At 36.7% G+C, this 24,656-nt stretch overlaps 1 protein-coding gene across 2 annotated transcripts in view; it reads left to right on the top strand.

The window, feature by feature from the left end:
* Positions 1-24,656, top strand: part of phldb3 (pleckstrin homology like domain family B member 3) — a 24,954-nt gene extending 298 nt beyond the window's left edge. Inside the window, exons 1-15 of one of the 2 annotated variants that reach the window (XM_023331208.1) lie at positions 484-684; positions 8,542-8,697; positions 8,910-9,020; positions 10,145-10,282; positions 10,688-10,816; positions 12,477-12,659; positions 15,357-15,467; positions 17,514-17,615; positions 17,830-17,917; positions 18,408-18,561; positions 20,658-20,739; positions 21,041-21,187; positions 21,833-22,043; positions 23,060-23,145; positions 23,874-24,656. In XM_023331208.1, the coding sequence (XP_023186976.1) occupies positions 625-684; positions 8,542-8,697; positions 8,910-9,020; positions 10,145-10,282; positions 10,688-10,816; positions 12,477-12,659; positions 15,357-15,467; positions 17,514-17,615; positions 17,830-17,917; positions 18,408-18,561; positions 20,658-20,739; positions 21,041-21,187; positions 21,833-22,043; positions 23,060-23,145; positions 23,874-24,008 (1,893 nt within the window). In that variant the 5' untranslated portion in view covers positions 484-624 and the 3' untranslated portion in view covers positions 24,009-24,656. Of the gene's footprint in view, positions 1-483; positions 685-8,541; positions 8,698-8,909; positions 9,021-10,144; positions 10,283-10,687; positions 10,817-12,476; positions 12,660-15,356; positions 15,468-17,513; positions 17,616-17,829; positions 17,918-18,407; positions 18,562-20,657; positions 20,740-21,040; positions 21,188-21,832; positions 22,044-23,059; positions 23,146-23,873 lie in introns of those variants that run through there. The other variant, XM_005808563.3, reaches the window with a different exon arrangement.

Here is a 24,656-nt window from a genome sequence, read left to right as displayed (position 1 = left end):
ACGCACACGCAGCACTGCGCTTCAGGAGTGTATATGAAAACATAAAACAAACAAAGTGCTCACGCTACAGGAGCGGTAGTGTTTGGCAATTGATAGTAATATTAGGAACCTCGTTGATGTACTTTAATCTATCTACTTACAGCAAAAGAGGAATTTTTACGACTTCCTGATATGTAATGTCATATCCTGAACTGCTCTACTTTAGTGAAGGTGAGCGGTGTTTATGAAATACAGGTTTTATCAGGTTCATACCAAATAGACACCTGTATAGTTCGTTTTCAAGATATTCTATCTCTACTTGCAGAAACTTTCTCTGAACTAAATTTGTGTTTGTCAAAGCTTGTCCCATGACAATGCGGTAAGTACAAACACATCCCCCCTCCTGTGTTTACAAAGACCTCGAGATCTCTGGCCCTTTATCCCCCCATCAGCACTCAGTGGGTAAACAGAGTGGGTGGGTGACAAGGCTGAGGTAGGATTGTGAGGATTTGCTGTCTGGGGACTTCTGCCTTTAGCCTTTTTCCCCCTCAGTTCTCATTCAGACACACAGGCACACAGAAGTCTCGTTTTGATTGCTATTGGACAAATCTATGTCTGAGCCCTGTGAGGTCTCTACTGTTATTAATGGATCGGTCTTTGTTGCATCACAGCTCCCACAGACATACTCAAACCAAAGGAATCTCTGTGAGTACAGTTATCATACGATGAAAGGTTGGGAAGCGGGAAGAAAAGCCCTCATGTTTTATTATAAGGTTTAATACTTGTATGAGTGCTACAAGTACTCATACAAGTACTTTGGATGTAGTCTTTGGATGTAGTCTCTTGTTTAACTTTTCTAACACTTTTTCTTGTGATGTAAAATGTAATTCGGATGGACTTCTGGCAGATGCACCTTGCAGGAGTTATTTGCACTCTTTCTGTTTGTTTTCTCTTCTTTTGAACTGATTTTTCTCATTTCCCAACTGCCTTTCAGTATCCTTGACAGAATGCAACTAAACCTGTTGGGACCCTGTAATCACAGGGTTAAGTAAGAACATTAATGTTAACATCAGACGGTGTAGGTTTGCAGCCATCTGTGAAACCTGTATTGAGGCCGCGGGGCATTCTGGTCAGATGAAGCTGTGTGCAACAATTAAATTTAAGCACCTTTTAAATGGAAACTTAATTTTATTAAAAACTGCAATTGGACTTCAATGCATTACTGTGACGAGATTATTAGTATCACTACCTAAATCTCTATGCAGGTGAAGTGTTTACATAGTTTTATACATGTGCTTATGTAACATTTGACAGCTTTGGTTTTTAATGGAGAAACAAATTAATTCCTCACAGAATTAAGACACTTCAAACAGTAATTTCATATTTCTATCACTTACGCTTTGGGTTTCATTTTTCCTTTATTTGGCCTGTATCTTGACAAACCGAAATGCAGTTATTGACAAAAAAAAGTTAGACATGAAGAAGAAGGACTGGCCAGAGTTTGAATACAGGCTTTTGTCTGTGTTTGCCTGAAGCTGACATTCCCAGGTGATGATTGAAACTAGTAAAATAGTTGCAGTGGTTCTTTTTTGTTTTCAAGTCTCTGAACAGTGCTTGCATCACAAGCTTTTAAACCAGTATTTCAACTTAGTTATCTTACTCTTGAAGTCTTTTGATCTTTATAGCCTTTAATTATGAAATGTTTTATGTGAGGCTGTGAAATATTTGCCAAAATGTGATGTTTTAACCTCTGTAAAGACTGCACCCTTTTCACATTTCGTCCTGTTACAAATAAAATCTTGAATGTTTTAGAATTTAATAAACAAATAAAGCAAATGATAGATGGTTATGAATATTTTTATGATTAAAAACAAAAAATAGTGTGTTGTTCCTTTGCATAGCTTTAGTAGCATTAAATCAAGATATACTGCAACCAGTTGCCTTTACCAGTTACCAAATTATTAATAGCCAACCTGTGTGTAATTTCATCTCAGCATAAAGTTAGGCTGTTATGTGAAGGCCTTAAAGGTTTGTTACAGAACAGAGAGCAAAAGAGTTGAGTTTGGGATGGAGTTAAACATTTCACCAGTATAAGGACCATAAGCGTACAGCCAGCGTTGAAGTTAAATGCTTTAAATCAGTGGCTATTTGATAAAAAATGTGTGTTGATTAAAATGTAAATTCATCCAATTAAGTAACAGCTAATATCCACTGTTCTGTTCCTAAATGGTACAGACTGAATAATAAATCACTTGGGTGTTCTGCTGAATTGTCACCATTTACTCAGACCCTCTGTAATAATGGGATGACAGCTTGACGGTTATTGGGATTGAGCCAGGAGGAACTTTATGCAAAAGGTTCAGGGCTTGCTTTGGGGAAGTCCATAATTTTTGTTCTGTCAGCTTAATATCCAAGCAAAGTTTCATTTTCATCTGGTGTAAGGAAGCAGGATTGGCCTTTGTAAACATTAAACCACCTTTATTGCACAGAAATTATACTCATTACAAACTGTCAGAAGTTTGACTTAATTTGTTTTTTAAAGCATGCTTGTAGTTGTAGGTAGATCATTTTATTATTGGATCCGGGTAGCACTCTTTTTGGAAAGTAAAAGAAGGACACTATTTCAGTGAAAATGTTGATAGGAGAGATATGTGGTAATCTGGTATTCATTAAACACAAAACTTTAAACAATCACCCATTTGGTCCACATGAGTAAATACAACCGTTGTAATTTTGGCCAATAAAAATAATGTGCAACCAGAACTACCAATGTTAAAATGAATTAATAGCAGGTTTTGCTTTTATATCGTCTACAGATGAAAACCGACCACTCGGAGTGACTACAGAAGTATTTTGTTATGTTGTTGTTGCTCCTTTGTTTTTTTGTACAACTGTGCGATAAGGTTCAGTGCACCAGATTCTTTCTGCTTTCAACAAAATTCACTTTACTGAACCACGATTTTTCTGTTTCTACGACAAAGTGAATGAAAATGATAGCCAAGTTATTTGTGATTTGATTTTTCTTTTCTTTAAGCCAAATGGGTGACATCTTGCAAGTTAATTTAATTAGATGGGTCTTGATTTTTTTAAAAATGAGAAATTTATTATGACAGTCTTCTGAAAGAAAAGTATTGCAGTTAAAGTAAACTGTTTTCTATCAATGGAAAACAAGAAGAGACAGTTGTCTCTTCTTCCAGAGACAAGCAGAAGTGCTGTGTGACTAGAGGTTGTTGACCAGGTGGACATGCATTTAGCAGGAGTTTCCTACGCTTGGCAGGTCAAACCTAATGCCAAACTTAGGCATTAGGTTTGGCATTAGCACTCCTGCTAGTTGAGAAATAGCAGGAGTGGATTACATCAAGCTAATGTATGACTTAGATACAATCCTTGTATTTCTCCACAAATTAACTTATTCCTTCAAACTGCCGAGTGAACACAAACTTGTTTCCTACTGTTTACATTTGAAGTTCACTGTGACCCAGAGATTACTCCCTTTCAGGACAGGGTCAGCTCACATTTAGCTTCTCTAATAAAATATTTAAAAAGTTTGAGCATTCTGACTTTTTGATGAGCATTCATTGCTTTGTTTTGCAACTGAGTTATTTGTGATTCCTTCCCACTATTTGTGCATTTGGTCATTACACAACTTAGTTAATCTGAACCATTCTGACTCTTCTTATTTTCTTCATCTGAAGGAATGGGATAACTGTGTGTAAATTCATGGATTATTATGCCTTCCTTCTTTACAGGCCATTTATGCTCACATGTTCCACTTGTAACATGTTTGCCTATACTTCCCTCTCACTGAATCCTTGGTGACAGGCTATACTCAGCATTCACACCCACACAGAGCACACTATCGTCCCCGCTCTTTTGTCCTGAATGTAGTTAGTGGAATATAGCTGTTGTCGGTGTTAACTTTATGGTTCTGTATACACAGTGCTGTGTCAGTGTTCAATGAGGGGGTTCAGAAAGGGATAGGGCTATGTTAACCATAATGGATGGTTTTTGTTATTGCCTTTGTTCAAGAGCTAAGGTGTGGCAACATTATGATGGTTTCATGTTCAGGGACGGGATTAGTCATACTTTGAAAAAATGATTAGTCACAGGTAAATTACCAGATGCTTGGAGCTTTTCAGAGAACACTGAAACACAGTAAAACACGATGAACATTAACATTTTGTTTAATATTCTATTATTTAGCTTTGCTGGTCCATGATAACACAAATGACAACAAAACCTAATTTCCCACATTTAGTTCTTTTAAATGTACAGTTGAAACTAGATATTTACTTTGAATAAAAAGGCATTGTCAATTTTGTTCTCACTGTCTAAAATGAAATCAACGTGATCCCCCCTGTTTTAAGACATTTAGAGTGACTGAAATGTTATGTGTTTAATCCCAGAATAATGACATTGACATTTTCTTTTGGTATGTTTTTACAATTATGTCTTGAAACTACTTGGGAAGACCCAGCAAATGTTGAATTGCTTTTTAAGCTTCTGATATGGTCACTCACAATATTTCAGTTATTTGAAATCATTCCTATGGGTGCATTGTAATGCACCACCCCAAAGACAATGTTTGCTTGTTTGACTGAAAAATAAATAAATTTAAAAAAAATTTAGCCAGGGAGATAATTATGCCTCTACTAGTTTGGTTTTAGTCATGTCTTCAAACGATGAAATGCAATTATAAACAGCATGGGAATGTTGAACCTTTTCGCTGATCATGAAAGGTTTGTGTCCCAGAGGTGAACTTGTTTTGGTGCAAAATGTTTGTAGCGACTGCAGAACAAATTCATTGTGAAGTCATTACTCCAGAAACAACATAAATGCATACAATTTGCAAATGCCCTCAGGAAAAAACCCCCATCAGTTTTGGAACTGATGGTCTTGACCGTAATGAGTATTACACCTGGAGGAAAAACGGGAAAGCTTGCAAGGCTGAGACCATTATCCCATCATGAGGAAAGAACATTATGTGGAAGCAAACCCTCAAGATGTCAGCTAGGAACTTGAAGTCTAGACAGGAATGAGTCTTTATAATAGGCAATGACTCTAAGCATACCTCCAAGTTAGTTATAATGTTACTTGGAGTCAGCAAAACACAAAGCCTCGATCTCAGTCCTACAGGAAATTTGTGTGTAGAGTTGAAAATGTTTGTAGGAACTGGTGAAACAAATCTGTTTCACCAGTTCTGTCTGGATGACGGTGCAAAAGTCCATCTATTTGTGAAAAACTTGTAGGCAGATTCTCAAAAAAGTTAAACCCAAGCTTTACAGTTGCTACAATAGTCACACAGGCGGCAATAGTACCAAATACTTAGGGAGTGCATGTAAACTTCTGAGTTTATTGCTCATAAAAACAATGTGGGGAATTCTAAGAAACATAAAATAGGAAATATTTTTGTCTTGTCAGAAAGTGAGAAAATAAAACTTTTTTCTTTATACAATTCATGTCACGTAAAGTGCAAATTGCATCATCTCAATCTTTGACATCGTGATCAGCCTAAAGCTAAAGCTGAAGAATCTATACATTTATTTATCTACTCACTTCGAATGAGCAAAATAAGGACTCCCAACCTGGTATTCTAACCTCTCTATTAAGGGGAGCCAAGTCCAAATCCACATTCCTGTCTGCAGTAATGCTCAAAGTGGGGTTCATTAAAGACTTTTGACCACCTAGTTTGAGGTGAATTAAAATTAGTACAACATTGGGATGTTGTGCTTGGATTCATACAACATCCTGCAATAACACTTGTATCCTGCAATACAAGTGAACTCACCAGCTTAGACAGCAATTAAGATATTTAAAATGAGTGTTTTAATTAGCACTGTAGTTCAGAGTAACTGCAACACTATCTCTGAATATTTTCTTAACAAGCTGTTAGGAATATCTCACTTTACTGTGTCTTTTTTTTTTCCATTATTACAGTGTCTGCAACCATTGTGATATCTAAAGCTTTGGTGTTGCTGTAACAATTGTGATGAGATATTTTGCAACTCTATCTTCAATCTACCACCCGCCTTCTCTTTATTACTCTTAACCACAAAAATGTTGTCATAATTTATTATTCAGATTAAGCCACTTCTTTCAGACAACATTACTCCTACTAAAACATATTTGGCCTTTCTGGATGAAATCAAACTCAATCTTGCAGTATGTAATATTGGGAGTGTGCAAAGCTCCATTGGAGCCTGGTGTTGAGAGAACGAGTGATAAGCCTGGCTGATTTGAGGACATGGTGAGATAATATGACATGGACAACATTCTTTCCCTCTCAACTTCTACTGCTGTTGAACCTACATTAAATATTTCCTAACACTGGTCTGAGGAAACTAAATCCTGTTCAGAATTTAGTTCTTCTTGGTTGATTAGTCTGAAAATTAACAACGTTTCACATTTTATTGGATCTGTTTAAAGACTGAATTTGTTGTTATTCCTTTTTTCTTTTGTTTTGTTTCTTGTGATTGCTCAAGGCTGTGTTTGCATGACAAGCACACAAACTTGCTCACTGGATGCTTAGCTGCACCTCTGTTCACTGTTTTTTTCCCCCCCCCCCTATCTAATTCTCCAGAGGCGCTCCCCTCCCTGCAATCAAATCCAATTTTGGGCACAAAACTTTGTTTTGTTCTTTGATCTTGCTCTCAGGCTGAACTCTGCGTCTGCTGATTTTGGTATATTTACTTCCTTTCTTAATCTCTCACTCTTTTGAGCGTCTTTGGGGCAACCTATCAAGATTTCTATTGCTTTTGGTTTTCATTTGAACACAGTGGTATATTAGCATCAAGCTGTGGACTTTACCCCTGAATAACTCCCTCTCGTGTGGGATGTTGATAGGGTATCTAACTGGACTTTAGTTGGAGGTCAAACACTTGTACTGATGTTTGTATAATAATGTGACTCAACATGACGTTCTCTCTCTCTCTCTTCCCCTCTCTCTCTCTGTCTTTGTCTCTGTGTAACACATACCAGACACTGCTGCTCTGAGCGTTTTTCACAGATAATATAACATGTAGAAATAATCAGTGTTTGCTTTTTTAAATGATCATGCGATACTGAAAATGCAATAGTGAAAATATGGTTGTTTTAATATTAATTCTGATTATATTTGAATCAGTGTTGAAGAGAAGACATTGCAATAAATCCAAACCTGTATGACAAAATGCCACGCAGATGCATAAATCCTGATATTCATTTTATTCATTTATGACCTGTGTTTTTATATAAAGCACAAAATCTCACGGCTGTGTTGTACTTGCAGAACTGGCGCTGCACCTGATAACTACTGTTATTGTTATTATCTATTCATTAAACTTCAGTAACATAAAAAAGATGGATTTTGTGTCTTTTATTTGTTTCCAAGGAGTTGGATCAAAATTACTTTTTATCATTTATTGATTATTTGTCCAGGTCACAGAGCAGCATTGATGCTTTTTTTCCTGTTATACTGCATTAGTCATATTTTTCTTAAAGTTAGTGATAACTCTATCAGACAAATGGGAAACGAATAAGCAGATTTCAAATATGTTCACATCATCGATAAGTCACACTTATCTTTGTAGTTCGTGGTAAGTAGTTGGTGTGGTAGCTCTATCAATCTTTGTCTTTATGCCTGTAAAACTGTTGTAGTACACTGGGAGTGTCCTACAAGACTACCACTGCTTTTTTACCATTTTTTTCCTAGATGTCATTGTACCATTCATCATTAGGAAACCCCATTTAAATCTCTACTGTATATTTATCTCTGTACTTTCATTCATCCTTCTCTGCCATCAGCCTAATAAGGCATTGGTCTCAGAACAGAGGGAGGGGGCAAAGCACTCGAGGAGGAAAACAGTGGGAAAAAGTTCTCAACACAAGAATTCCCACATGTTGGATTTGAAGGTCACAAAGACTGAAATTTTGTGTCTGCTTGCCTGCAAGTATTTGTGTATGGAGAAAGCACCAATAGAGGCCAAAGGGCAACATGGAGTGAAAGACCACAGCATAATGTTGGCTTTTAAGAGGAAAAATTCCCAAATGTTGGGAGTCACTTTCATGTAACAGTTGGTAAACACAATACATAATGATATTATAATGATATTTGCTTTAGTAAATCCACATGAATGATATGAATGTGAGTGACAAAACAAAAGCCCTGTGAAAACAGTACTTCAAAGTAATTGTCAGATGTGTGGCTTTTCATACATTTCCTCTTTGCTATTGAACATCAAAGATTTCTGTAGAAATGTAAAACTGCTGCATGTATGGCCTCTGTCCACACTGAGACCCTGAAATGCAACCACAAACCACTGCACACATCCTGAAATTGCTCCCCTCTTTTGCTTTTGCTTCCTCATCAAAGCGTGATGCTTTCCCCATCACAGACTTCTTTCTGGAAACCCACGGGGATTTCTGTGTTTTAACCTCCCAATTCGCATAATTGTTGTGCGATTACCCCTTACTATACCTGATTTGCTCATATGCTCTCACCATTACTGTGTGATAAGCCATAGTATTTATTAAAGATAATATTTTCTTCTAACTCTTTAATTTTAATTGCTTATTTGGTTTCAGGCTTTAGAGATGCCCCAACATAACATGGAAAACTCCAGGAGCCATTGGCAGCAGAGTCTGCAGCAGCCATGGATCAGCAGAGTGGCTGCAGGTCAGAGTCCCGCCTCCTCAGGGGCCGAGTCTGACACGGAGAGCAGCAGCACAGAGAGTGAGAAGGTAACAGACTTAAGTAAGGTTTTTTATGATGGTTGAAAAGCAATTAGTCAGACCATTTTGTGCCGAATTGAAGTATGTTTCACTTTATTTTAATCTTAGAATGGAAAATGTTTTAGATTCAGGTCGAAAACGATGAATCATCAGGTCTAGATTTAAGACTGGGGTGATTTGTGTGATTTATTGGACATTTTCTTTTTCTCCTTTATTGTCAGTCCTGCCTTAAGAAGCCAGAGGTGGGCTCATCCAGGTTCTTTTCATCTCCTTCAATGCTTCAAAACCGCATTACAGAGATCAACCAGCAGAAGGAAGAACTGAAGATTGAGGTGAGAATTTGATGCAATCATTACAGATTGGGATAAATAGTTACCTTAGTATCCCAAAAACAGACAGTTTGAAGCAGTGTTGTGCATTAGCTTGTTTAAACTAACAGGTTCATAAGAAGAATTGAGTTTGTGAAGGACTTTGAACTTCACAATGGTGTCTTTTTACATGACAAACTTGAACTGAGTGCTGCTCCTTCCTTGTTGAACGGTGTTTTCTTTTGGAGTGAACAGGTGTTTTAGTTTTAACTCATGCCTCTTTAAGAGAAAAAGACCAACACAGTTCTTCTCTAAAGAGAATGAAATTGGGAATTCCTGTGCTTTCATGTCTTCACTGTAAATGTAAGACTATAAATTGAACCCTCTTGCTCTGACTATGAACCTAATTTCTGTTGTTCATTTGAGTGAGTTGAACACAGAGTGGGAATGTCTGCTGATGAACCATAGAAAAAAAAAGAATAAAACTGGTACACCATGTATGCTATCACTTCGAACTTTGCTTTCTGATCATCATAGAGCTAAATATAGCTAAAATAATATCTCATATGTTTATATTTTACAAAATTAAAGATTCTCCCCTGCCACTAAAGTTTCTGGCAAAAGGGAAGTCAGAGTTTCTCTACTTAAACCCCTGCAACCTGACCCTGAATAAGTGGAAGACAATGGATGGATAACTAAAAATTTTATTCGCTAGCTTGTTTTAAATACAATCTGTGTATTTTTAAGAAAAATGCCAACATTGTTTTTCTCAAAGAGTGCCCTAGTAAAACTAAACTTTTTAATCAATTTTCACATTTATGTTGCTTTCTGAAAAGTAAAGCTAAAACTGGACAATGAGAGAAGCTTTTTTAAGAGTTTCTCTTGTTAATATCGATGAACTTAGTTTAAAATGTTTAGGTGCTATCAATATTACTTTTTTGTATTAACAGTGTACTGAAATGAGAACTAAATCTCAATAATAGATGCACCAAAATATTAGTTGCTTTCATTTGGAAATTTCAGAAAATTAAAAAAAAAACCTGAAAGCTCTCAGACAGCCTAAAGTCATTCTTAAAGAATGTGTGATTCTGACTGGTTCAGTGTCTGGTTGATAAGATTCAGCCTGGTCAGCTCTCTTGTCCTTTCAGCTGCAGCTGGAGATCGCCTTGCTGCAAGGAGAGCTGCAGACGGAGACGAAGCAGCTGCACAGACACTCACAGAAGCTGCTGGCACTGCAACAACAAGCCAGAGAAAGAGAGAAGCACAAACACACTGACAGACTAAATGTAAGTCCCACACTAATAGGACCTGAATTATTTTCTTTTAATGCATTTATTTTTTTTTACCTTTTTTAATGTGAGAAAGTATTTTCTCAGTGCATGGTTTACAGTAAAACCAGTTCAAGTTATCTTAAGGGATTCTTGAGAAACAAGATGGATCAGAAATGAACCATCAACATAAAAACAAGATCTTGTAAATGATAAGTCAACTGCTGTGCGATAATCATTGATAAACTTTAACGCTCTGCTACACTCCTGTTGGAGCATTAAAGCGTGATGGAGTGTGCAAACAGGGTTGTGAAATTGTCCGAATACTGTTTTGGGATCTGTTTTTGATTGAGAATTTATACAATTCTGGGATTACTGTACTGTTGGTTAAGAATGTTTTTGTTGTTGTGTCTGGAAATGAAGGAGCGAGAGAGGTTGGAGAAGGAGAGACACAGGCTGAAGGAACTGAAGAAGAGTTGTGAGGAAAGAGAGAAACTGATCCCGAGTCAGCCAGAAAGCCAAAGAGAGCAGCTAACTCTGCAGCTGCAGCAGGTGAGCAGATGGCGCTGTATCTAATGTCTTCAGCATGTTCAACAGTAATAAAATGTTTTAAAGTTGTTCATGTGACACAAAAACCTGAGGTTGAGAGTGGGGGACTCACAAAAGTAGTAGGGATATCTTTAAATTTGCATTAATGGCCTCCCTTCAGTGGAAATATTTCTCATTGTTTATCACTATGACTGCATGGCAGAAGATAAGATCTTGGTGGAGTACAAGATTCAGGTACCAGCACCAAAAATATGATTGTTTATTTTGGTTGTAAGTCCTATGTGGTCTTGTCCTGATCTCTCACAGAGTTTTAAAATGTTTAGATTCTTTGATAAAGGGCTTGTTTTCTGTACTTCACTTAAAAATCCTAGGTCAGCAACCTGATCCATATAGTGTAAGATGCATAAAAAAAAAAAAATTAAAACTGAATGCTGCTAATCCAATTGTCATTATCTCTTACTATTTTCAGTAAACCTGCTCATGTTCTTTTGTTTCACAGGAACTTTTCAGTGGAAAAAGTATTTAATGTTGGTTAGATGACATGTTTCCATTTGTTGAAATCTAACTAAAAACATTTAATGTGGTGTAAGGAATTGAATATCACTATATTCCTACAAAAATGTATTAATGAAGAGCTTGACAGTGTATTTAATAGTTTCACTTTAATGGTAACCTTCCAAATAAAACGTAAAGCTACAAGTGCTTCTTGGCTGTTTTGACTCATAAAGAATGTCTCAAGTTAAAGGGTGTGTTTTCATCAATACTGATAATGTTGTTTTTTTTTTAACAACGCTTGATTGTTCAATACCAGTTTAACCTGTCTACATGCTTTAAGAGTTTAACTCACTCGTACAGAGCACAGGATGTGTATTTTTTTTTAGCAAATGTGCCAGAGAAGAGTAAAGACATTATTGAAAAAACAGTGTTTAACGACAAGTTTGGTGGGGCTTGTTTTCTTCTGTTGAAACATGTTGAATGTTGGAAAATAATACTTACAAGCCAGTTTGGCATAACCTGCTGTAACAAAGAATTAGCATACATGAATAAAGATACCCTAACCAGCAGCGAATAAACAGAAGTAGCAATTTTTAGACAGCTTTGCAATTTTGAATACATCCACATCTTAAAGCAAGAATCGAATTCTTTCATTTTATTTAATTTCAATAATGAAGTTTTGCAAAGTCATTGAATTAGCACTGAAGAAGAAAAACAAGAATTGCAGGACCAATGCCCTAGAGGAAGGCAGTTTGAGACTACTGACTAGGGGTGATGTGCAGGGTTGTCCATAATGCTGTTGTTCCCTGACCTGTCAGTTTAAATAGACATCAATTCTTGGTTTGTTTTGAATGGTGTCATACTTTGTGTTTGGATATTGTAACCTAACCTTGCAGTACAATGCCTTAGTGTCTGGTTGCAATGTGACATTTGTATAAGTTCAACTTAGTATGAATATACTAATAATCATAACCTTTTTTGAAAGCTGACCATATTTGGTTTATAAATTGTAATAACACATTTTCCTATGTATGTCAGTGTCTTCCTTATTGTTTTCCTCACAATACCCAGTATTCTACCCAGAACTAGACTGCATCCAATTCATTCCAGACATATTTCAATTAAACAAAAAACTGAACTGAGAACTTTTTTGCTGCCCTTCTTGAAGGAGAAGGAGGGGATGGAGGTGGCTATTCGGGCTTTCGAGGACTGGGAGTTTCGTGTTTTGGAACAAGAAAGCGGCATTGGTGAAGAGGATGAAGACGGAGAGGAGAAACCGAAGCAGGAAGGAATGCAAGGGGAGATGGAGAAGGAAATCTCCCACCAGCAACATGTGGTCAACACAGCGCAGGTAATCAGTGTTCCTCATGGATGACTTTTTCAGTGAATTTCACAAAGGCTCCCCAGGGTGTTGCACAGAAATTGCAGCTTATAAGTGAGTCATGTGCTCCGTGTCTGTGTTTATCCTTACTTATACTCCCACTTAGTGCTGACTTGGAATGTTGGATGTGTGCATAAAGAAAATGGACAAAATAATAATACATGTCTAAAATCCAGTACTTTGGTGTGCTCACATTGTCATGATTAGTGGGATGTTAAACTTGACACTAAAAAAGACCCTTTCCAATTTTGCAAACTTTTCTTTTTTCCTTTTGTGCCTGAAATATTTCTCTGCAGCTGAAATGAATTAGCTTGACATTAAAAATAAGCAGAAGGCAGATCAAAGACTTGACTTCAAAGTTAAAAAACTTGCGCTCCTCCTTCAATAATCACAGCTTTGCTGGCTTTGCTCATCAGTGCAGAGCTCTGATAAAATTTTTACTCTGCAGCTAAGCAAGTTCCCATTTGCTCATTGCCCATAATAAACTAAGTCCAAGATTAGATGACTTGATAGGATTAGAGTATAGATATTTGTAATTGTTTCTATGGATCCCAGTTAATGGTTATCACTATGAGTTATTCCTTGAACCTCATCACCCCCTCCCTCAATGGTGGCACAGGCTTGAACTCCTTACCTCCAAGCATCACCCTAATTCTGTCGCATGAGTCTATACAGGGAGTCTAATTACATCACAGGCCACCATGAGAGAACAAATCAGAGCAGGGCAGACTGAAAACAACAGCTTTGGGATGACAATAAGAAGGATTAAAAGATAAAACATTTAGAAATATTTGAAGCGAGACTACAGATTTTTCCTGAACGTATTGAAAATATTGTTATAAAGCCCTGATATCCTTTAATCTGGAATAACAATCACTTATTTTCATAAACATTTTTTTTTTATTTCCTGTATCCAAATCTGTTCTCTCTGTAAAATACACAATGAATCAAACAATTGATGACCACAGCAGATTAAATTTGATTCAATGGGACAAAATCATTTAAAAAGAACTATCAGTTTTTTATTTAAGTTGAATCTGGTGGCTGTCGCAGTAAAACATTTTCCTGTGTAGTTTTGCCCAGAATGAGTCAGGCTTTGAGACAGTAAAACTGTTCACATGAGAATTTCTAAGCTATTCAAAGAGGCAGGTTGTTACTTGTCTAATAAATCTCGCAATCAAAGTTTGTCATATAAAATATTCAGCATTTTCAAACAGTTGGCACAGTTTGGTTTTTAGTTACATGCCTATAAAATTTTACTTTGTAGCTGTCACATTGATAAATTTGAGTTGTAACTCATCTTTTCAATATATAATTAGTGTAATACGTTTTTGCCATTTTATCATGTGTTCAGAATATTTATTTATACTTTACCTCAAAATATGCACCAACTGTTCCTTTGGCAGTCACGTTAGTGTTTTGCTTGTTTTTTTTTCAAACAACCTGTTTGTGGATCTTAAGCTTCACATGAAAGGTAAATGTACTCTTCACATCCTTTTGTGATACAAATACAAAAGAGATAGACATATAGACTGACTAGTGTTGGATAAAAATGACACAATATTTAGTTTTTGCTCTGAAACATCTATAAAGTCTCCCACTGATTCATTATGTTAAAAAAGCATTAATTAAATAGATACTAGACCTAAAAGACACTTTTCCAGCTAAATTTCTAGTATTGCTCTCTAGCTCCCCCTTTCTTTTCCTGGTAAAATCACTTTTTGCTCTTAAAAAAACACATGGTGACTGTTACTCAAGTCATAATGCCACCATGTGCTTCCAGAATTACTTGTCTTTTGAAGGTTTATTGATGTGAAATATTGTATGTCACGCACAACAAACTAAATTTGATTTTGATTTGGCAAAGTTCTTTTCCATAGCTTTTAATTGATAAACGTAACTCAGAGTTTGAAAATGAATAATTTGAACTTTAATACCATGGCTATAGTCTTGTACCTGGTGTAAACTACAACACAACATTATGCAGTGTTGTGAAAAAAAACACTGAAAACTGTCACTGGAGAGATGGATGCAAACATTTTTCTGAGGCAACAAATGTGCTTTCCCACTGCCTCGTGAAATCCGTTTAAAAAACATATTCGGTCTCCATAATGCTGAATTGTTCCACAATTAGCCTCAGCATGCTGGTGGGGGTGCAAACGATGAGATGAAGACTTCGATTGTATGAGAAGTGAATTATAGTTGACTCAGCTGCACTGCAGCCAGCTGCACAAAATTGATCAGCTGTCTGTCTGCTTCATACCGTCACATGCAGCATCCGTACATTGGCAAGTTATAATCCAATATTTCTTTAAATTACTCTTTTAGGCTTCTTCCTGGCCTTTCATTCCTAAATAGCTTCCATCCATTATCCTTGGTTGTGCCTATTTCCAGTGGTCTCCCAAATAATTTGTAAAATGTTTTTTTTTTTTTTCTTATTTGTTTTTTATTGTATCTCTGTTTGGAAAAGTCCACTTGGATCTTAATAGTATATTTATCTTTTTTGTGCATTTAATACATTATCCTAATATTGGATCACAACCTTTTGGAGAAATTATTGAAACCCATGCCAGATAAATAAACTGGCTGCAGCACATGACATGTCTTCTGTGAAGAGGAAACCATATGGCAGTCCAAGCTGATGGAAATTATTCCCTGAATTTTCAGGAACGAGTCCAGCAGTTGGAGAAACAGCTGAAAGAGATGGAGAAAGAGAAGGAAAGAGAGCTGAATGCATTGAGGAAGGAGAAGAGAGAACTAATTCACGCAACTCAAACGGTACGAGGGTTTTCTAATCTTGTAGATTTATTTTATTGTAGACAATAGTTGCTATTCAGATTGCCAAAACTACTATTAGTGTAAAATAATTACCTAATGTAAAATAATTTATGTGGTCTGTGGAGTGGTGTTTTTATTATGCTGGAAAGAGCTGGAAATTGGCTTTGTGCAAGCAATGAAACAATTGTTGGTGGTAAAAAAAACAAAAACTGATTTACAATGAGGGTGTAACCATCATATTCTTCTCTCTTCTGTTTGAAGCTCTTTCACAATCTTCTCAGTTTTATTTTCATCAATTTCTTTCAGTTTCATAATCTAAATTTTATGTAGCCAAAGTGCACTTTGCCCTGGTATTGTTTACCATTTAACATGCATTTTTTGAGTTGAACAAAAGACTTGCAAGACCTGGTGTAGCTCAATTTTTAGATGTTTTTAGTTGCTCATTAAATGTCAACAGTGCTTGGCACAAGCTAGAAAAAAATGCACAAATGTATTTGTTTTGAAATGTTTTTTGACCTAAATGCTTTGCTATATAATGGCCTTTAAAAGGCTGTTTTTTTTTTCCTTAGCTTGTTTCTTAGACATGAGCATGATCACTATTCTATATTTGATACAATTACCTAAAATAAACTTTTGTTTGTCAGAATTAGGTTTGTTTTATAATGGAAGATGCAGTTTTAAAGAAACTTGTGTATATTTTTGGTTTTGATCACATATGCAGGATAATCTACAAGTATCAAGTAGGATCTACAGTACTTTTGACATCAAACCAATTAGTTACTGAGATTCATATATGATTCTTTTGACCTGGGAATTACTTTTTGCACCTGGATTGCCTACTTTACATAGAGAGATGCATTTGTGACCTAGTTTTGAATAGGCAGTGGGTGGTGAGCCAGACTCGTTTGTTTTTGAGACTTTGTTTCGATTCTTTATAAAACACTGCATTGCAATTTACAGTCCATTTTTTCTTATAAATACTTACAATTTGATAATCTGTAATTTACTTAATATTTTAACTGTTTGGGCTAAATTCTTTTGTCATCAGTTTTCACCTAAAATGAGTCATGACAGTATCAGTTATTATGAGCAGGAGACAAGATCGGGGAAAAAACAAATCAGAGGGAAAAAGTGCAACTGAGGGAAACTTAAGTTGGAGAGAGAGCGCAAGGGAGGAGGGGACGGAGGGAGAGTAAGAACAGAGGGAGGAGTAAGCAGCGTGAGGTTGGTAGCTGTGGTTGTATGTGTGTAGATTTGAGCGTGTGTGGATGCATACAAAGGAGAGGAACCACGCTGAGAGAAGTGTTGCATCCTTGCAGCAAAGGGTAAGCCAAAAGAATGAACACAAATCTGTCATATATAGGAGTTAAAACTGAACTTCTAGTTCATACTGTTAGCTAAAGAGGGGAGAGAGGGTAGAATTGCATGGCAAAAGGGAGTGGCATTGTAGAGGAGTTGAAAATGAGACATTGTCAGAAAGAATGACCGAATGTGTGCAGGATGTGCTTGATTTGACATCTTTGTGGCTGTGAAAAGCTAAACAGCTTATAGTAAATAATGCATGAGGCGATAATCTGTTTGGATCACTTTGTTGAGGAATGGGACATAGGAAGCATTGTAGCAGATTTCCACTTACTGTGAGAAAATACAATTTCTCATAAATGCTTACTGTCAACACATTTCCTGACACCATCTGCTTGTGTGAAGAACTGAAGGGGGCCAACAAGGGTTAAACGGTGAACTTAATGTAGTCACTGAATTGCTCATGCGTTTGTGACTCAAGCATGGTGGGAGGGTTTTCAGGGAAGACACTGTGGCTGTGATGTATTTTTGTTTAATCTCATCATGACCAATCCATCTAGGATGCGTTTCTGTAGTTTAATTCTCAGCCAGATGTGATATGTCTATCTTTTCAAGGCAATTTGTTTTTGTTCTTTAACTTCTTTGTCTCCAGTTGTTTTAAACAGACTTTTAACATTTGTTTCTTGTAACAAGTGTCCGTCTCATATCCGTTCCTGACTTTCAAAACTGAATCTGGTCCAACAGGTTCCCAAAGAGAAGAAGCCACTCACTGATTGGTCGAACTTCACCACCTCAGCTCCCTGCATGATGTCACTCTCTCCTTTGACACCTCACAAGTCTCCACAGGTGTGCATTTGGTCAGGTCTTTGTTGATTTATCTGTCTTATGAATGATAAGCCTCACTGCTGAAACAACTGAGAAGTTGTGAAAGAAGGGGAAATTGTTGATTGTCTGGAAATCATGGGAATGCATCTACAATGTTGAATTTGTTCATATTTTATAATCTTTCTATGGGATTTTATGTGATGACCCTCTTACTGTACATTATCCTCTTCTTTAGGAACTGTCCAAGGAAGCCGTCAGTTTGCCAAGAAGGCGAAGCTCACATCGGAACAACAGACTCTCCGACAGGCCGATTTCAGTGCAGGGTTAGTTACCAACCCTTTTTCTTTCTTGTATTGTGCTTTTAATTGCTCCTGCTTTTGTAGTTCATGACAATCCAGACAAGCAACATGTTCACTTTATGCTCATATCCTCATTTTGTCTGTTTGCTCAGTTCCCTCCCTTTTAGTCAAATCAAAGGTGTGTCTTTAGAGTTTTTTGGTTGTTGCTACGACCGAGAGTATGATTCTCCCATGTCATATAGAAACATCTGAAAGCTTAAGCCTAAAATTTCCACAATGGTATCTGTTTTTGTGCTCCAAATATTTGAGTTGCCTAATCTGTTAAGTCAAGTCAAGTCTTCCAAGGTCTGTTTTCCACCCTTTTTCTCCTCACTGGTAATTCAAAGTTCTTAGTTGGAGTTGTCCCACATTTCTCCGTTATGAAAAGATTTATCTCAATATATATATTTTTTTCTATATCTATATATATATATAGATATAGATATATTGGTTCTCTGTTTCTTTCCACTATCAGGTTTGGTGAGGACTCTTCCAGACAGCCAGACGACAGAGGCTTTCACTCCCCCCATAAGCTCCCACAGACTAAGCAACGGGCACAAACCAGGGAGCAGCAACGGTGGTGGGTTCCTCACTCCGTGCAACAGTGAAGCAAGCTCTCGTGCGGCAAGGTGAGTTTCATCACTGCATGTGAATCTATATGATTCTTTTGGATGGATACCTATGTAGCACTTCTTTGACATTAAAATGCTGAATATATAATGTATTATTCTTATTATCAATACCAACAGAAATGCTACTTATATGTGCAACATATGTCATCTTTGATGTAATAGCATGTTATGAGGTGTATGAATGATTATCTTATAGCTGCGTGATATTAGAAAAACATATAAATGTAATAGCGTAGCTGAATTTTGTGACGAGAATGTTGATTCCAATTAATCCACATTTCTCGACTCTTTCTATTTCTTCAACCCTATTTGTCAGATTTAGCATCTTGGTAACTAAAAATATATAAGTATTTACATCAGTGAAAGTCCATCCAGCATTTTAAAAATATTGTTGGCATGTAGGTTTTGGATGCATGCCAATAATATAATATCAGATATTGCATCCACAGAGCACTGCGACTGTTATTTTAGACAGATTGATATTTTGATCATATGTTGGGCACATTTAGTTGTCAAATAATGCCACAATAAAAAACTGGTCAAAGAGGATTTTTTGGGGTGTGTGGAGGTTAAATCATCACTGCATTCACGTGTGTATAATAAGTATGTGGAAGTTTTCTGCTCAAGTTGTTTTAGGACGTATTGATGATAATTCACAGATTCAATGGAGACATGACTATCTGAGGGAAATTTAGAGCTCTTATGATGTTCATAGGAGGCATCAGTGTATACAATCAGGTCAGTTTCTGTAAATCATATATTCTTATTAAAAATGTAATTTATTTAATAACTCAGCTCAAGAAGTGAATCTCATATATCTTATATACCTGTTGATATCAGTGATAATATATTAAAGCTAAAAGCCAATATGAATTGTTTTGGAAAACCTGAATATTGCATAACACCATAAACCAAAGAAAGTTAAGTTATATCCACAACATCATGGGTGAGACTACTGACACCCTCCCCAAGGGTAGGTTACTTTCATTGAGCCTGCCTGTTTACATGGTCCTCTATACAAGCATGATAATAAAAAGTTGTGTAGAAGGACAAAGTGTGGCCCAAAAGCATGCACAATCAACTGGGATAACTACTGCCCTAATGTCTTATCACTAAAGTAAAAATAAATCCATCCATCCATTTTCTTACACCCTTGTCCTTAATGGTCGGGAGGTGCTGGTGCCTATCTCCAGCTGACGTTTCGGGCGAGAGGCGGGGTCATCCTGGACAGGTCGCCAGTCTGTCGCAGGGCAACACAGAGACACACAGGACAACCATTCGCACACACTCACACCTAGGGAGAATTTAGAGAGACCAATTAACCTGACAGTCATGTTGAGCCCAGAGAGAACCCACGCATGCACAGGGAGAACATGCAAACTCCATGCAGAAAGACCTCGGGCCGGGAATCGAACCCAGGACCTTCTTGCTGCATGGCAACAGTGCTACCAACTGCGCCACTGTGCAAAATAAACACATTCCTGAATACATCACTGCTTGTAATATTACTTTTTTAATTCAATTCCAAAAATACATATCTTGGGCCAGTTTTATTCCAAATAATAAAGGCGTATTTATATTTAACAACTTTTGCAATTTCAACATGATGGTATTTTGTAACTTACCTGTAAAAAATGTAGAAGTTACTGATATTAATGTGGTGTAGATGGTATCATGGATGGTTTGTTTATTAAAATAGATTTAAAAAGCAGTAGTAAATGATATGTTTCAAAAGAATGCATTATTTATAAAGACAATAACACAGACACATGACTAATATGTTTTAAATAAACTGGAGGAAACCCCTGTTTACTGAAATTGCCATGCAGGTCATATTGGTTGGAAAAAGGCACTTAACTTTCTGTCTTTCTGTTTCCTACAAAGTAATGGAATAATGAGATTGGTTAAATCTAACAACACACTTTTCTATTTGACTGTTTTCTAGATTGATGTTGACTGCATGTCCCTTTATAATACTACATTAAATTGTAATTTTGGGGGTTTTGCTTTTTTAATAAGAACAACTATTGCTATTTCTTAGATTTTTTTTTTTTTTCTCTAATTCTGATGCTTCATGATTCTTGTCTCTGCAGTCCGTCGCTTTTGGATCTTGTGGAGATTGAGAGGAAGCTGAGGGAAGCCAAGGCAGAAAGAGAAAGGCTTCTCAGAGAACGAGTGAGTCACCTGCCATGGGAAACACTCACTAATTGTCACTGTCACACTATATTAGACATGGCCTGTTGATCAGTGACACCAGCTAAGCTCGCGCATGATTGTCTAAGAAACCACTCTGCAGATGTTTGCGTGCCTGTAATGCATGTTCGTAGCACTGGCAGCTGCCAAGACTGAAAGGCTCAAACCTCCAGTTGTTTGTGGCTTCATAACCAATGGGTTTCTATTTTTGCTGCTTTAAAAATAGTACATTTTAATGTGTTACAGTTTTTTTTTTTTTTTTTTTATGACTATGTGCACACAGGCAGAAAGGCAGCGGTTGTTGTTGGACGAAAGAAGCCAAAGAGAGCTAAACTCTTCCAGAGAAGAACCACTAGAACCAGAAACACAACAAAGACCAGGGCCAGAAGCAAATGAATCCGTACAAGTCCTTTCATCGCCAGTTTCAGAGGTATAAATTAATCATAAACCCTAAATCTAGGGTTAGAAAAGTTAAGAAGTTGTGGCTGTAGAACTAAATAAATGCTAGGTTTTTTTTTCATGTTTTACTTGTTATGGTTAAATCCCGTCTTTACACATAATAATAAGTAAACCAAACCCTTTAGCCGTGTAAGTCAGTTTTATGAGCTTAATGTTGACCCAGTTTCTTGATAAATGATCATACTAAAAATTGCTCTGTTCTTTAATCAGTTATGTTGTTTGTTGTAATAGTGAGTCATTCACATTAAGATAATGAAATTTCATTATTAGAACAGAATGAATATTGTTGTACTGTAATAGAGCAGTAAAGATTAGTGCAATAAAAAAGATAATGGCTGAGCTGTTCTGAATTATAGTCTAGTAACATCTATAAAATATTTTTAATCATATAGCTCGGCTAGAAATTATTATTTTTTCCTCTTATTTTCTAAGACAATATCTTACATCATATTTTTGATACAAATGCAGTAAACCTTTCATCATGTGACCACAGAGAGCCCCTTTCTGAAGCTCAAAAATAAGTGCATTTGTTTTAAAAATGCCACTGGATGCTAGTAGTGTTTTCCATGGAAAATGCACTATTTACAGGATAACTAAGCTCCACTTGTCTTTCCAGAAGCGCAGCCTGCCCCTTTTCCTTACTCCAAACTTTGACCTTCGGGCCCATGTAGAGTCACTGGGTCACGGGGTTGCCAACTGCACGGACCTACGGCTTACACCTCGACGGTGTGCTGGCTTTCTCACGAAACGAGGAGGGAGGGTCAAGACATGGAAGAAGAGATGGTTCCTGTTTGACACAGACCACAAACGACTGGCCTACTATACAGGTTAGACTGGCTTTCAAAGTTTGGTGTGTGTGTTTGCTCATTGACTTTGCATTTGTGTGTTTGCATGAATAAAAGGCTTCTGTGTGCCACACAATTTGACCTCACTGAAGGGAGGCTACTGTTGTAATAATACATGGCCAACCATCTGTTGCTGCACATATTTTAAGATCAGATGTAGTGTCATGCAAAAGTGTTTTTACCCTAGAAATCTTTTGTACGTTTTGTTTCATTACAACTACAAATGTCAGTGTTTTTAAATTGAGTTCCTATGTGGAAAGCAAACACAAAATGAAGAACAATTGTAAGGTAGAAGGAAAATTGTTTTTTTAAAAGACTGTGACAAATAACCTGTTGTCATTTTGTAGCATTTTTGAAATTTACATTAGTGCATAATAAATAAAAATGTTACTATAAATAAAACTCTTAATTGTCACATTTACATATGATGCCATTGGCGAACAAAAGCGTCATGAAGACCAAGGAACACAGCAAACAGATTAAGGGATATTTTATAAGTGTCACTTAAAAAATATCTCATAGAGCAGTGTTCAGTCAGTCATGAGAACGTGGAAAGAAAGAGAAACGTATAATTTCACACCTACCAAGATTTGAATCTCAACCTTAACGGATAAAGTACCAAGAGTATTTATCAAAGAAACAGCCAAACGTTGTAGGGTAATTTGGGAAGAGTTCAAGAGATTCACAGCTCAGATCTGACAGGAAGATGAAGATGGAGCTGCTTTTGGCTCCAGAAGACTTCAGACTGGACTGGAGGTTCATCCTTCACCAGGAAAATAATCCTCAGTTTACAGGCAGAGCTACAATGAAACAATTCACAGTTGTACATTACTTTGTGTTGCTCTATTACATAAAATCCATAAAGTATATTTAAGTTTGGTAGTGAGGTGACAATGTTGAAAAGTTCAAGACATTTTAATACTTTTGAAAGACACTATATTAACCTAAAATGTATATTTTTTATTTTTTTTATAAACTTGACTCTCCCTTATCTACAGACTGCGATGAGAGAAAGCTAAAGGGAGTCATGTACTTTCAGGCTATAGAAGAAGTTTACTACGACCATCTACGAACGGCTACCTCTGTGAGTTTGCCTTTCTCAAATCTGTTGCAGTTTTTGGGATTTTTCATTTGGATGCACCAAATCAGTAAAGTTTGATTTCTAGAGTCTGCAAATGGAGGCTACAACCCCTCTTTCATTTTTGAAAACATATTTTCTTAGGTCATTAATCTCTAAATAACCTCAAAATGCTTGCATAATCTTTCAGAAAAATGTGATCTCAGAAGCAAAGCTAGTTCAGAAAAATATTTACAACTTTTTTTTAGGTGAGAGGATTGTACTAGTTTTTTCCAAAAGCAGTCCTGCTTGCAAAACAAACCCATTTTAACAGAATAAACTAAACCTCTACACTACAAAAGTCTATTCCAACATAAAACTACTTTTATGTTGAACATAAAAGTAGCCTGAATGCCTGAATTTCCAACAAAGCTATTTAACTTTTAAGGAAAGTGTAAACTTTAAGTCATATTCTGCTCTACATCAAAACAGCCAGTTGATGTTGTTTTTTTTTTTTAAATCGACACTCTTTCACCCTTTCAGATTTCTGAGGAAAGATGTTTGTCATGCTTCTAAGGAAGCAGACAAACAGGATTTTCCTGCTTCATTGTTTGACATTGCAGATGCTTGATTGCAGTCAGTTGTAAAGTTTTGATCTAACAAATATTTGTGTGTTTTAAAGTCTCAATATTGCAGTAAAATCATGGGGAACCTTGCCAGTGAGCTGACTCTTGATATCTCTGCCTTCTGTATAGTCTCCTCGGCCCAGCCTTACGTTCTGTGTGAAGACATACGATCGCCTGTTCTTTCTGGTGGCTTCCAATGCCGTGTCTATGCGTATTTGGATGGATGTCATTGTCACCGCAACCGACGAGCACAGCCGCTACTGACTTAAATACGTGACTATGGAGTGAAGCTGCTGAATGGACTCTACTGTGGTTATTTTCCCCTTTCCTGTCTGGGCAGTATATTTGCTGGAAATGTGCCTTGGGTGGATTCAGAAGACCGAATATCCACATGGAGGTGCCATGGGTCAGACGTGGAGGACAATGTTACTGATAGGAGTTCATCAGCTGCAGCTCAGAACACAAATCTTTAAAGGACTCACTCATGGTGATTCAGCTGTCTGTTACAGGGAGGATTTTTTCACGGATCTTGATCTCCCCCTGCTGGTTACAGTCCAGCATCACAGGAGTAATGTACACTACACAGTGATACCAGAAATGGGCACAATAAAACCACCAGCACTTACAGGATGTCATTTGTTCTAATATGCCACTACACTGGAGGTGATCTCTTTGTTATACGCACCCCTTGCCTTTGTTTTCAGATAAAGGAATGTTATGAAAGTTTTGAAGATTATTTATTATATTGAGGTTTATATGGCTTTGGTTTGTAGGTAAATTAAACTGTACTCTGGTATCAGGGCGACATTAAATGTTTGTTTTTATAAAAAATGCTCATGTTTGTCTGTTTTTATTGAAGCATCTTTGTAAAGGTAATAGTGAAATCAATTCCAAGGTGTTATGAAAAATAAT

The sequence above is a fragment of the Xiphophorus maculatus genome, chromosome 3, assembly GCF_002775205.1.
Source record: "Xiphophorus maculatus strain JP 163 A chromosome 3, X_maculatus-5.0-male, whole genome shotgun sequence".
NCBI classification, from domain to species: Eukaryota; Metazoa; Chordata; class Actinopteri; order Cyprinodontiformes; family Poeciliidae; genus Xiphophorus; species Xiphophorus maculatus.
This window is presented reverse-complemented; position numbering and strand designations above follow the sequence as displayed.